Below are 14,918 nucleotides of genomic sequence, written 5' to 3'. Positions count from 1 at the left end.
AAACTAGGTCTAAAAAAAAGTGGACTTTGGAATAGACCCTTTGCAGAAGTAATTCAAGTGCTCCTTTTATGGTGCTCTGGACCTGATTAACATCAAGCTGAAGAATGGGTAAGGATAAAAGACAGTTCATTGACAAAGCATGATTGAGGGTCAGATCACTGCAATGCCAGTTAGAGGCAACTTCCAAGTGAAGAGGAGAGACTGGGTTGGGGAGGGAATGATCAGAATGTAACTGCAGTGTTCAGTTGTTCTGCATTTGATGAATCGAGTCTGTTCACTATTGATGCCAATGTGTTTGATTAGTTAAGGCTGGGTGTGGACTCAGAGAAAAGTCAATGAATTGGAGAAAGGGCTAGAATGAGAAGCATGAGGTAGACATTTTAAAACACTGGAAATTAGTATCACCTCAGCAGAGATCTGAAAATATATAATAGTAACGTCAACCCAAACCTTGGAAGCATCTACAAAAGAGGAGGAGTGCAGCGATTGTGTAGAGTATATTCTTTGAATGAAGTCGGGGGGGGGCCACAACTGCTGTTCCCCATTCACCAGCCAGGTTAGTGTATTATCATGACTCAGCATGTCAACTGTAGTCCTTTTAAGAACTTCTAATGAGAGTCAGTGATTTCTACCTGATACCAGGAAGCTATTTCGAAGCTATTTGCCTCCACCTCATTCTTTTCCAAGCCTTAACACTTGGAATTTTGTTCTTTCCATTGGACTTCCTTTCCTCCTAACATCTCTCCAGCTGCCAAGAGATTTTGAGGCGTTAATTATTGTAATTGACAGTTCTCTAGATTGACACCTACCTGAAGATCAAAAATATATTTTTCTGTTGCACACTAGAAGTTCATTAATACAGTTGTGAAAAACACTTCTCACATGTGACCATTTAATCAAGTTATTCAACATTATTTTTGAATATTGTTTCAAACATTATTTTGGACATTAGACTAAGAAATAATGGGCATTAATTTTTTTCTAAAAGTATTATCAGTTGTTTGTTTCACCAGCAAAATCTGGGTGTAAGCATTTGCACATGGTTACCCATTAGAAAATGTCAACATAGGGTAGAGGTATTGATGTAGAGGTTTTTCCCTTTTAAGTGTGACACTTAGATGAAGCTTAACAAGAGAAAGTGATGTCCGTGTAGTATTTTTGCAAGATTATTAATCCTGAGACCCAGGTAATGTTCTGGGATCTTGGCTTTTAATCCTGCCATGGCAGACAATAGAGTTTGAATTCAATAAAAATCTGGAATTAAGAATCAAATGATGATCTTGATGATCTTATTAATAGCCAGGAAAAAAAAACCACCTGCTTCAGTAATGTTCTTCAGGGAAGGAAACTGCCGTCCTTACCAAGTCTGGCCTACATGTGACTCCAGACCCACAGCAATGTGACTGACTCTTAACTGCCCTCTGGGAAATTAGGAATGGGCAATAAATGCTGGCCTAGTCAATGATGCCAACGTCCTGGGAATTAATCAAAACAATGAGTTGATACAAAAGCTTTTTCATCGTGGACAGCTGTACACACGTACACATATTTGCTCATATCTAAATGCTCGAGGTATCTGATCTGATACCCATTCTTTGGATTAATTCTTTTCTATCCATCAGGATGAATAATGGGCCTGTGATAGGTCACGAGGACGATGTGGGATGGAAGACCACATTGAGGATCACATATCCAGAAAGTGCTCCCCTGTCTCCCTGGGAATATGATTCAAACTCACTTCTTGTGATGGTGACGTACAAAAGCACAGACCTGGCTTGGCTAAAGGCAATGGTCAGGAAGGAGTCAATGGTGAATAAGCATTTCCTTTCCCATTTCCAAATGTATACTTTTAACAAAATCTTGCATTGCTGCTGATGTTGTAATCTTTAACTGAAGGAAATGAAGGAAATCTCTTTTTACTTGCAATCCTTTCTGCAACCATTCTTGTTTTTCTCTAGAGTTGTAGAGTCATAGAGATGTACAGCACAGAAATAAACCCTTCGGTCCAACTTGTCCATGCCAACTAGATATCCTAAATTAATTTGTTCCATTTGCCAGCATTTAACCTATATTGTTTATTATGGACCAGGCCAGACCCCCCCCACAAAACGTTTCAAGAAAGTAGCCTGAACCCTAGCTTTGTTAATTGTTTTAAGCAGGTGTAAAATGGATATCCCAAGAGGGATACCACTGGCCCAACCACTTAGTTTTAAACAAAACAGAATTTATTTGCAAGATTACCGAATGAAACACAAACAAAAGAGAACAGAATACATATAGCTTAGCCTATCCGAAAACCCAGCAGATTATCCCAACTTAATGATGCTATTCCAAATACTTGCATTAATCCCCATAGGCACCCTTTGGTACAAAAGGTAAAATCAAACACAGGGTCTTACTAGAGAGGTGTCAAATAGAGAGAGATGTCATAGAGATTCACCATGGAACACCTTCTTTGACCAGCAGCCTCAAAACTGACTGCTTGCTCTAATAACCAGACTGCTAAACCCAAAACCAAACTAAACCAGAGAAAGCTGACCTCGGAGAACTGGCCACTCCTCTTTCATTGCACAAGTTTTTCTTTAAACGTGAAAGCCTTTTACTGGGGCAATATCTGTTTGTTACAATCAAATTGGCCTAAAGCTCATAAAAACCAGACTTCCTAGAGTCTCTGCATTTATGAACACTCTGAAAAGTAAATCAAGGACAACATAACCACGTTAAAAGAGCAGCACCATCACACGCTCTAAACCCTTCCTTTCTTTTCACATTACATAAGTACCATCATCACATCCTCCCTCCTCATTTCTTTTGATAGAACACAGTCTCCACTCTAACGCAGTTCCACAAGTGCATAACTGTACTTCAGTTTGTTCCTTTAATGAAAGATAATATCAGAAAACTCTGGTGTTGGATAACTCTAAACCCATCACCTTAGTCAAACTTCAAGAGTGCTACTGAGGTGAAAGAGCACAATTCGACTCCATATTACAATTTATTGTGATAGTCACATTTTCTATTCATAGAGCTGGCTGGCAAATACTTCATTGTTCCATTACATTGAGGTGCATAGTTACTTTAGTGAATCCAAGAACAGCCAAGGACTGTTTTAAAAACCTAATACTCTTCACAGAAGGAACTGTCATTCTTTCTCTACATGTGACTCCCATCCCATAGCAATGTGTTTGACTCTGAACTGCCTTCTGGGCAATTAGGGTTTGAAAACGACTGGTGGCCTCGACACAAACATCCACATCCCATCAACAATGATAAAGAAACAGAGCTAAGGAAACCTTTTAAACATTTCTGTCATAAACTACAGGGTAGTTTCTGATCCAAATTCTTAGATAAATTCAGATTATTGTGAAATAAGTTCTGCATTTCAGAGCAGGTACCCAGTTTGAAGCATGCAGGAGTTGTCACAGTAAATACACAGAACTAGATGTGGATATATCATGCAGAAAGTTACCTCATTGAAAGGCACAGCACAGAGCAGAACATTCTCATGTGTCTGATGCAAACTGCACATCCATCTTGTAATATCACTTTAAGAGGAAACATGCTGGGGTGTAGAACATGTGACCAGTGACCATTCTCAATCTAACTTGCAACACCTAGTGAGGCCGTGCTTTCCCATAACTATAATTGTTGAGGTTCTATAATAAATCTGTCCACTGAGCAATCCTCTATCATATGCTATCAAATAATATCAAATATCCTCTATCAAATAAACAGCACTAGTGTCTGTTCACTAGTCCTGGTGTGAGATCAGTAAGGACAAAGTGTAAGCAAGCACAAAACCACAACAATCTACAGGAGACCAGCTTGGGTTTCATTAGCAAATAGGGTAAGGTGTTGTTTGCAAAGTGAAACCTTAGAATGAATTGTTCACATTTCCCTGTGTTACATGCTGACTTGTAGGAACATTTTGCAACCTTTAGAATTTCATTTGACTATTTTTTCCGATAGAATCTTTGGCAGAAGATGTGGTTTTGGCAATCGGTGGTTGAGTCAATCCCTTTAGAACCAACAAACTATCGAGTATTAAATTTGGATATCGTCAGAGAAGCAACACTGAATCTCTTGGGCTTCCCAGAGCCTCACGACAATCATTGGAAGTGGAAGCAGGTATGACTCTTCAACTTTAACTTCTCGCCAATAAAGGTCCTTGCATCTGAATAGTCAAACCATTATCCAGTCTAAAGACCAAACTACCATTCTGCCCATTTAACCTCTGCTAGCTTTTTGAAAAATTATCACATCAGTTCCATTCCTTTGTTCTTTCCCCATAACCCTTCAAATCTCCCCCTTTCAGTATTTTCCAATTCCCTTTTGAAAATTATTCTTGAATTCTGCTTCTACTGCCTTCTGGGTATAGCATTCCAGATCATAACAACTCGCTGTGTAAGAGAGGTACTCTTCCTCTCTCATTCTGATGTTTTTGCTAATTAACTGAAACCTGGATTCTCTGGTTATGGACCCTCTCACCATTGGCAATAGTTACTCCTCATTTGCTGTTCTCAAAATCACTTTGAGCTACGGAATAAAAACACAAAGTGCTGAAAATGCATAACAAGCTGACCCAGTGTTTGTAACTTCGAGAGACAATGTGTTATGGAATTTTGAGAAAGTATAGGAAGAAGATAAAGGAAGATAAACAAAGACCTTCTGAGCAAAGAAAGAGGAGATAGCCTGCATATTGTCCTGGTAAACGATGGAAGTGCAGAGGGACAGAACATTCTAGAAGAATATGTAATTGGCATGAAGAGAAAATCCACATTACTGAAGCAGCAGGGAGCTTTGCAAAAGGCTTAAATATGGCTAGGTAGGTATTTGGATTTTCATGACAGCAACTGTAACATTGCTCCGATAGTTATGTTTAATCCAGAACCTGGTGAGTGCACAATTGTCATTAAGTTCGTTTAAGTATGAGGGGTGAGAGATAGTTGCCAGTCCAGTTTACACGCTGCCTGATGTTCTTTCCCAATGGCTTTAATGGAAAGTTCAAAGGGGATATGAAAGAAAACAAGCTATTCCAGTAACCTTCTCCCATTAGCCCATTTGGATTCTAATGGGAATTGTTCACTTCTAATCTTACAGTATGCTTCATCCAAACATGGATAGAAGATCAGAATTTCAGAGTTAAGTCACAGTGTTGACTTCAAGGAGCCCTTGATAAATTTTAAATTCGAAGGAATTGGGGGTAAACTGTCCACTGGTTTGAGTCATACCTGGCACGAAGCGCAGTGGTTGTGGTTGTTAGACATCAGTTATTTTCGACATCACTACAGGAGTTCCTCTTGGTAGTGTCCTAGGCCCAACCACCTTCAGCTGATTCATCAGCGACCTTTCTTCCATCATAATGTGAGAAGTGGGGATGTTCACTAATGACCGCACAATGTTCAGCACCATTCACGACTCCTCAGATATTGAAGCAATCCAAATACAAATGTACCCAGACCTGACAATATCCAGAATTTAGCTGATAATTAAATCCATGCCAGATAAGGTGCTGAACATTTCTAATATGAGAGAATATAGTCATCTCCTATTCAATGGCATCAACATCGCTGAATCCTCCACCATCAACTTTCCTGAGAAACTGAACCAAAGCGGCCATGTAAATACTACAAGAGCAAGTCAGCTTGCACATTGTTCAGTTCCTTTGTCAATGTTTCTGATCATAAAGCCTCTCCATGCTTGTGTACAGCAAAATCTGGACAACATTCACCTTTTCCTTTTACCCAATTTCATGATTAAATAGACTTATGGGGTCAATAATATAGAATTGGATAAAAGCCTATCCTTACCTATCCCTTCTTTTGAGATTCCTTTATTCCTACTACTTTACTGCATGTGTATTTCCTAACTGCAATAATCTTTTCACCCGAGGTGAGTTCAGTTCCATAAAGACTCGAGAAGCTCAACACCATCCAGGACACATTAACGGTTTTACCATCACTGAATCTTCTTTAACAGTGCCCCATCCAACTCCTTCAACATTTACTCCCTCTATTGCCAATGCACAGTGTGTACATTTACACGAAACACACTGCAGCAACTTGAAAACTTCCCAAACCGCCAGTCACTACAATCAAGAGCAGCAGACACATGGGACATTGCCACCCTCAGATTCCCCTCCAAATGACAGGTCCTAACTTGGAAATTGTTTAGCGGTGAGTCAAACAGCTGGAACTCTCTTTGTAACAGCACTATGAATGAGTTACAGCAAATGGACTGCAGGAGTTCAAGAAGACAGCTCATCACCACTATCCTGAGAACAATTAGGGATGGACCTTGCTAGTGGTACTTAAATGCTGAGAATGTCTGTTGTTACAACACGGAGTAAACCCCTCTGCTAATTTAAACCCAACACACAGAGAAGCTCACCTCGCGCCATAATCTGTTACTTTTGAGAGGCAAAGAACTATCTCAGAGATCACTATTTAAAGTAAACATCAACAATTTTATTTTTTAGGTCCAACAGAGAATATTACAACAACAACTATTTACAACTCATTTCTCTCAAACCTATTTTACCTCCCCTTCTTTAATATTGGTCCGATTATTTAAAAAAAAATAAGATTTACAGGAAAAAAAATCACATTTCAAAACCAATCAGCTTTGTTGATTCTCCTTTGTAGATTTTGCTCTGTATTTTCCTGGGTCGTCTCTTCTACGGTCTTCTTCTGCACAACTTTTCTTATAGTCAGGTAGCTTTCAGAGAGCCATTCGACTAGCAGTCTGTACTTGTTGGTGGTCTTTGCAGTTCTCCCCCTAACTGTTCAAAATGTCCAGTTTTATACCCCAAAACATCAGATCATTTCATTGGTTTGATGTCACTCCAAACAGTAAAATTCACTGATCGGCCGAATTTGAATTTATTTTTGTTCTATGGCAACGCAATTCCAGCTATTTGTTTCAACCAAATGTTACATTTTTAAATTGTCCAGCACACTCTGTACTTTCAGTCAGTCATTACTAGCTTCCTCTCTCTCTTAGGGGTACAGTATACACACCTGGGATGGCACGGTGGCCTCACAGCACCAGGATCCCAGGTTCGATTCCAGCCTCGGGCAACTGTCCAATCTGTGTGGGTTTCCTCCGGGTGCTCCTGTTTCCTCCCACAGTCCAGAGATGTGCTGGTCAGGTGAATTGGCCATGCTAAATTGCCCATAGTGTTAGGTGCATTGGACAGAGGGAAATGGGTCTGGGTGGGTTACTCTTCGGAGGGTCAGTGTGGACTTGGGCCAAAGGGCCTGTTTCCACACTGTAGGGAATCTAATCTAACCTACATCTTCATAACACTGTTTAAAAGTAACACTATCCATCCTATGATCCCATCCCTGTCGGAAATACACAATAGTGAATATAAGAAGCTGATTTCACAAACAAAAGGAGTCAAACAACTAATTCAGAAAAGAGTTGGAAGAATAGATTATAGTGAGTGTAGAATTTGGAAGTGGTGATCCCTACCCATCACCAATTCATTGTGTTAGGAGGATGAGGGATTTAAAGCTAAGATTTAAAATGTTGCACTTTGGCTCCACCGTTACTGGAGATCATTGAATTTTTAGACAGAGCTTTCCCTCAGGACATTAGGCAAAATCAGCTAAGAGACTGCCTGAGAACAAAATGGGCTTTTCCATAGGACTAAATCAACATTTCATATAGCATGGTTTCATAAAATTATATACAATAGAAGGAGGCTATGTGTGGTTTCCATGCCAGTACTTTGAAATATCTACTTGATATTTCTATTCTACTCTATTCTACTCCTTGCTTTTTCCTATAACATTTTTTTTATTGGACCATGGTTGATCCTCATGCCCTTTGGAACTCCCCAGGAGTTTGAGAGCCTAGAGTCAAGAGTCATACAGCACAGAAACAGACCCATTGGTCCAATCAACCCCATGCTGACAATAATCCCAAACTAGTTCCTGTTGCCTTCTCCTCAACAACATCTCAGCCAACCAGAGTTGACTTGCCAAACCAATCAGCACATTATCTCCTGCGACAGAAATTGCTGCGATCTTTTGAATGTTTATAATTGTCCTGACGTGTGCAAGATGAAAAGTTTCAGCAATGTGTCCCACTCATTTCATCAAGATCCAATTTTCATTATCTATTTGCATTTTGAAAGTTACTATTCAATCTGTTACCACACTCCTTCAGACTGTGCATTCGAGCTTAGGACTCGCTGTGTGATTTATTTTATTCCTGTCATCGTTGTTTCTGTTGTTTTTGCCAGGTGTTTCCAACACAGGGAGTGATTTCCATCCTCACAGCCCTGTACTTGTGTGATGAGGTTAACGTTGCTGGTTTTGGCTATGACATGTCTCGGCCAGACCTGCCTTTACACTATTATGAAACAGTCCGGATGAATGCGATGAACGCTCAGGCTGTGCACAATGTGAATCGAGAAAAACACTTCCTGGTTTCTTTAGTGAAAGCCAATGTTGTTAATGACCTTACCGGTGGGATCAGCTGGTAGAAGGGTACTGGAGATCCACAGCTTACAGCTGAAGTCTCGATCTTTTAAACACTTAAAGCGAAGGAATATTTCAGCAACATTCTTCATGTTGTGCCAAACATCTTCAAGCACAGACAAATTCCAGACAAACTACACAGTGTTCTTCCTGCAGCATTTTCCAAACGAAAGCAATGCACACGACATTTAAGCAGAAATTTGTCGCACAACTGTTGTGGAGGGGTGAGTTAACCAAGAGTTGGTATATTCGCAGGCAGTTGTCCCAGATAAGAAGGCCAAAATGGAAGCAAGTTAATGGTTATCAAAGAATGAAACTGAAATCTTGATATAGAATATGATCTATGGTTTTAAATATCTGAAGGTAAAGTGTTTAGGATACTTGGAATAAAAAGTATGCACACTGTTGAATGGTGCAAAGGGCCCAACCTTGAGTAACTCAGATAAAAGTGGAGTTAAGTGCAGTTTCAGTTTTCCATTGAATATTGCGATGGCAGCAATGTACTATTGTCACCAAGTGTTTGTTTAAGGGACTAAATGCATTCTGGGCAGGAGGCCTAATCAGGCGTCCTGGATTCTCCCAAATGGGCAGCCTTTCTGTAAGTGGGAATAAATAATTGATCATTTATTTTGTTTATGATATTGAGTCAAACGATTCATATTGGTGCTATAATTTCTATATTTCTACTAATAAAAGATTAAAGTCTCTGAGTCTTTGACCCTGGATGCTCAAACCTATAAATTATAAGAAAGGAACAGGGGCCAAGTCTTTTATTTGTCAGAGCTCTCACTGTCAATACTGCAAGGTGTGGTATAGTATTGCACATCCATTTCAATAGGAAGGTACTAAATAATTAATATAGCCGGTACTCAGAAAGGTGAGATCCAGAGCATAGTGGAGGGAGACTGAGCAATAAACAGTCCTAGGCAAAATCATGTTGTCAGGTGTTAGTTCAGGGAGAGCCCATTTCAGCAGTAGTCCAGATTGATGAACATGTTACATTTCTAGAAGCAGAGAATCCTTGCTGCACAGGTTGCTCTGCCAACATGCCTGTGCCAGCTCTTCAAAAGCGAATCAATTAGTGTCACTCCCCATAATCCTGCAAGTTACTTCTCTTTCAGTACGTGCCAAATTGCTCTTTGAAAGTTCAGATGGAATCCAATTCCACCCATTTTCAGGTTGTGCGTTCCAGAATGTAACAATCTACAAAGACAATTCCTCTCAAAATCCTTTGCTAACTATTTGTGAACTTTAGTTATGAAATTAGGATGCTTATACTGTATGGTACCACTATCACATTGAGAAGTCAGAATTTCAAGGCAAATCAGAATGAAGAAGTGAGGGGAAATAATAGAAGTGCAGTACTGCATCCCTGCAACCATTTGAATTACCTATAGATACAACAGTGACATTGAACATGGCCTGATATTTGTGCAGGAAAATAAGGAGTACTTTATTGAATATAAAGGAGAGGGCAAGTTTGATGAGTGGTAAGTTAAGAGTCAGCATCTTTCTAAGTCTGCAGCTAGCATTTTTTTTACTGCGCTAAGAATTTAAGTAAGGCATAAAAAGGATAATGAGTTTCTCCCAACGCCAGACAGCGTAAACAAGCTCAACTGGAGCACAGCTGATTAGTTAACTCAACTAACCATTTCAATCTAGCATGAAGATACACTTTTTCTTTTGTACTGTGGACTAAAAGTGGGACTAGATTTTGCTTTAAACCAAGGAAACTGTGAGAGATGTTGCAGTTTTAAAACAAGTTACTGGAACACATTGTGAGTCATATCTACAATGTTGTCTGATCCAAGCAGTGAGGGAGCATTCCTAACAGAACAGCTCCACATGTATGTATTCATGACATTTTTGCTCAGACAGCATTTTAATTGACTTTCCAATCAGGACTTGTTGTTCTGGGCTCAGCATAGTAACAACTACTTGATTGGTTCCTAGGCAGGTCATTACAGCCCAATGTGTGAGCAATACAGAGGACCATCCAGACTGTGGAAAACAAACCATCCAGATCACTTTGTTGCCTGTGCGGAGCAGTAAATCATCAGTAGTTAGCTACTAGCCATCATTTTTCTCCATAGGTTCTTCACTCTGCAAAGCCCCACTGAAAGGATAAAAATCCTGAGTTTCACATTCTTTTAACCTGAATTAGACAAGTAAAATAGGGCATTTTGTGGTTTAATCAAATTTTTCATGTTTGTGACAACACTGGGAATAAAAAATATGTATCTGGATTAGTGGTGCTGGAAGAGCACAGCAGTTCAGGCAGCATCCAAGTAGCTTCAAAATCGACGTTTCGGGAAAAAGCCCTTCATCAGGAATAAAGGCAGTGAGCCTGAAGCGTGGAGAGATAAGCTAGAGGAGGGTGGGGGTGGGGAGAAAGTAGTATAGAGTACAATGGTGAGTGGGGGAGGGGATAAAGGTGATAGGTCAAGGGGGAGAGGGTGGAGTGGATAGGTGGAAAAGAAGATAGGCAGGTAGGACAAGTCCGGACAAGTTATGGGGACAGTTACTGAGCTGGAAGTTTAGAACTAGGGTGAGGTGGGGGAAGGGGAAATGAGGAAACTGTTGAAGTCCACGTTGATGCCCTGGGGTTGAAGTGTTCCGAGGCGGAAGATGAGGCGTTCTTCCTCCAGGCATCTGGTGGTGAGGGAGCGGCTGTGAAGGTGGCCCAGGACCTCCATGTCCTCGGCAGAGTGGGAGGGGGAGTTGAAATGTTGGGCCACGGGGCGGTGTGGTTGATTGGTGCGGGTGTCCCGGAGATGTTCCCTAAAGCGCTCTGCTAGGAGGCGCCCAGTCTCCCCAATGTAGAGGACACCGCATCGGGAGCAACGGATATAATAAATGATATTAGTGGATGTGCAAGTAAATCTTTGATGGATGTGGAAGGCTCCTTTAGGGCCTTGGATAGAGGTGAGGGGGGAGGTGTGGGCGCAGGTTTTACAGTTCCTGCGGTGGCAGGGGCAAGTGCCAGGATTGGTGGGTGGGTTGTTTGGGGGCGTGGACCTGACCAGGTAGTCGCAGAGGGAACGGTCTTTGCGGAAGGCCTCCTTCTTTAGATACTGCAATTTCCCTTCCCACGTGGTTAAAGATGCCCTCCAACGCATCTCGTCTACACCCCGCACCTCCGCCCTCAGACCCCACCCCTCCAACCGTAACAAGGACAGAACGCCCCTGGTGCTCACCTTCCACCCTACCAACCTTCGCATAAACCAAATCATCCACCGACATTTCCGCCACCTCCAAACAGACCCCACTACCAGGGATATATTTCCCTCCCCACCCCTTTCCTCCTTCCGCAAAGACCGTTCCATCCGCGACTACCTGGTCAGGTCCACGCCCCCAAACAACCCACCCTCCAATCCTGGCACTTTCCCCTGTCACTGCAACCCCAGGGCATCAATGTGGACTTCAACAGTTTCCTCATTTCCCCTTCCCCCACCTCACCCTAGTTCTAAACTTCCAGCTCAGTAACTGTCCCCATAACTTGTCCGGACTTGTCCTACCTGCCTATCTTCTTTTCCACCTATCCACTCCACCCTCTCCTCCCCGACCTATCACCTTCATCCCCTCCCCCACTCACCCATTGTACTCTATGCTACTTTCTCCCCACCCCCACCCTCCTCTAGCTTATCTCTCCACGCTTCAGGCTCACTGTCTTTATTCCTGATGAAGGGCTTTTGCCCAAAACGTCGATTTTGAAGCTACTTGGATGCTGCCTGAACTGCTGTGCTCTTCCAGCACCACTAATCCAGAATCTGGTTTCCAGCATCTGCAGTCATTGTTTTTACGTCCTTAATAAAAAATATGTAGGCTCTCACAGCATGATGAGGTGTGCCTATTGATACATTAACATTGTAATTCCTCAGAGATGCTTTTGTAATTTTGTCACAGCCTGTATGAGCAAACCAGGACAAATGAGACCAGAAATCGGAATTATTAAGCGGTTTTATTTTAAAACAAGTGAACAGAAGAGCAACAATTACAATTGGATTCACTTAGTTCAATCAATCCATCTCTGTTTGCACACAGCTGGAGAGGTAAGCTAGCCAGCTGAACAGTTAGGACCAGAGACTCATTGTCACAGCTGTAGCAAGTTACTTTCTGACGACCAAGTTCCCTTATTGAATTGATCATTCATGGTCTAATGTAAGGCAACTTCTATTTGTACGTTGTTATGAACCTAGCTTCTAAATTGGCAAGTCAGACCTTAGAATCAAACCCTACTTGAAAGATCTTATATACTTCTAGTTAGTTAACGTGGTTAATCACTGAAACATGGTTCCATATGGCTGCAGATGTTGTTTAACAACGGTGTTTAACTGTAAGTTTCCACTTAGTCGTTCCTTCCAGTTTCTTGGCACCGTGCAGGCAATTTTACAATTTTTGTCTCATCCTTTGGGCATGACCATTTCACAATTCTAAGGACCTAAACTTTTTTCAGTTCCAACAACTTGAAGGTTTCTACACAGGCTCTCCTGTTCTGGAAGCTTGGAAACATTTCTGCTTTGGTGAGTGGTTCCATTGACTAAACTGGTAAAGAACTGGTTTCCCGACCAGGAGAAATATTCTGAACTGAACTCTAGATTCTTCTGAACTGGGCAAGGTGATTATTCTGAAGTCAAAAAAATTGCAATAACGTATTGACTTGCGTGACATAAGCCCAGCAGTATAAATATTTTATCCATTGAGACCACAGGAGTCTGCCAGGCAGTTGGCTTAATTCATATGATGTTTTTGTCACTATTCCAGAATGACTTTCTGACCATTTAAAAAAATCTCAAAGAACTAACCAAAATCCCTGCGGCTCTGTTTTAAAATCTGACTTCCAAAACATTAAATATATATCTTATATATCTTTCATCACACCTTTGCAGTATCCAGTGCCTCTGGCCATTTCTTGATATCGTGAGGAGTGAATCAAATTAATTGAAAACTGGGATCTGCAATACTGGGGGGCCTCTAGATGATCATCCAATTGGCATTTCTGGCTGAAGGTTGTTGTAAATGGTACAGCCTTATCTTTTGCACCAACATATTGAGGCCCCCCCATTATTGAGGCTGAGAATACTTGTAAAACCTTGTCCTCTACTGAGTTGTTAATTGTCAACCACTACTCACGATTGGAAATAGCAATGACTGCATATTGCTATTGGTTGTGGAATCACTTAGTTCCATCAGTTGCTGTTTGGCATGCAAGCAGTCCTGTTTTGTAATCTCACCAGATTGGCACCTCATATTTAGATATCTGCTGCTCCTGGCATGCCCTCCTGCACTCTTCACTCTTCATTTAATCCTCTGGTTGATCCCTTGGCTTAATGGTAGTTGTGAGGGCAGGGGATGGAGGGTGTGTGTGTGTGTGTGTGTGTGCGCGTGTGCGCGCCAGGCCATGGGGTTGCAAGTATAATTCCGCTGTGCTGATTGCCCACAGTGTCTCATGAATGCTTCTTCTTAGGTTGAAATTTGTTGAAAGTCTATCCTATTAAGCACAGTAGTGCCACACATGATATAGGGTATTCTCAATGTGAAGTCAGACTTCATCTTCTCAACGGTTGTGTGGTGTTCCTCTACCGATACCATCTTGGCCAGATTTAGCTGTGGCAGCAGATTGGTGAAGATGAGGTGAAGAATGCTTTTTGCTTATTGCAGGCTGCAGACCCACTCTAGCAGCCAATTCCTTTAGACTTGACCTCAGTGATGGTATAGCCCAGCCACACCTAATGATGGACAGTGAAATCTCCCATCCAGTGCACATTCTGGAGTCTTGCCACTCTCAGCACTTCTTCCAAATATTGTTCAACATGGAGGATGACTGATTAACAGCTGATCTTGGCAGGGTGGGGTGGGGGAGAGGTTACATGGGTAATCAGCAAGAGGTTTCCTTGCCTATGTTCCACATGATGCTGTGAGACATCATGGGGTCCAGAATCAATGCTGAAGACCTCCAAGGGAGCTCCTTCTGACTGTGCCACGAGGTCTCTGCTGGGTCTGTCCTGTCATTGGGATAGGAGAAGCCCAGGGATGGTAATGGCATTGTCTAAAACATAGCTACTAAGCAGGATCATGTGAATATGACTATGTTAGGCTGTTGCTTGACATGTGAGACAGCCTGCCTTAGTAAACGGAACTTAAAAGGTCGGCAGAGCTGTGTTTACCACTGGTCGTTTCCAGTCTTAGTTGATGCTGGTTGATCCATCCGGTTTCATTCAGTTTTTGAGACTTTCTAATTGTTGATATAACTGAATGGCTTTGAGGCTATTTCAGAGGGTATGTAAGAGTCAACCACATTGCTGTGGACTCGAGTGACATAAAGGCTAGACTAGCTAAGGATTGTAGTTTTCCTTCCCTGAAGGACAATAGTTCGTGAACCAGATGGGTTTACAGGATAATTTTTAATAATGGTTTCTTGATCATTAT

The 14,918-nt window shown here is 41.6% G+C and overlaps 1 protein-coding gene across 2 annotated transcripts in view; it reads left to right on the top strand.

Moving 5' to 3' along the window:
- st3gal7 (ST3 beta-galactoside alpha-2,3-sialyltransferase 7) overlaps window positions 1–9,199 on the top strand; it is a 30,645-nt gene extending 21,446 nt beyond the window's left edge. For both annotated transcript variants that reach the window (XM_072557197.1, XM_072557196.1), the window contains exons 5-7: window positions 1,623–1,809; window positions 3,970–4,128; window positions 8,252–9,199. In XM_072557197.1, the coding sequence (XP_072413298.1) occupies window positions 1,623–1,809; window positions 3,970–4,128; window positions 8,252–8,494 (589 nt within the window). In that variant the 3' untranslated portion in view covers window positions 8,495–9,199. The remainder of the gene's footprint in view (window positions 1–1,622; window positions 1,810–3,969; window positions 4,129–8,251) is intronic.
- Window positions 9,200–14,918: the final 5,719 nt, after the last annotated feature.

The sequence above is a fragment of the Chiloscyllium punctatum genome, chromosome 38 (genome assembly GCF_047496795.1).
Source record: "Chiloscyllium punctatum isolate Juve2018m chromosome 38, sChiPun1.3, whole genome shotgun sequence".
In the NCBI taxonomy this organism is placed as follows: domain Eukaryota; kingdom Metazoa; phylum Chordata; class Chondrichthyes; order Orectolobiformes; family Hemiscylliidae; genus Chiloscyllium; species Chiloscyllium punctatum.
Note: the sequence above shows the minus strand (reverse complement) of the source record. Positions and strands in the feature narration are given on the sequence as shown.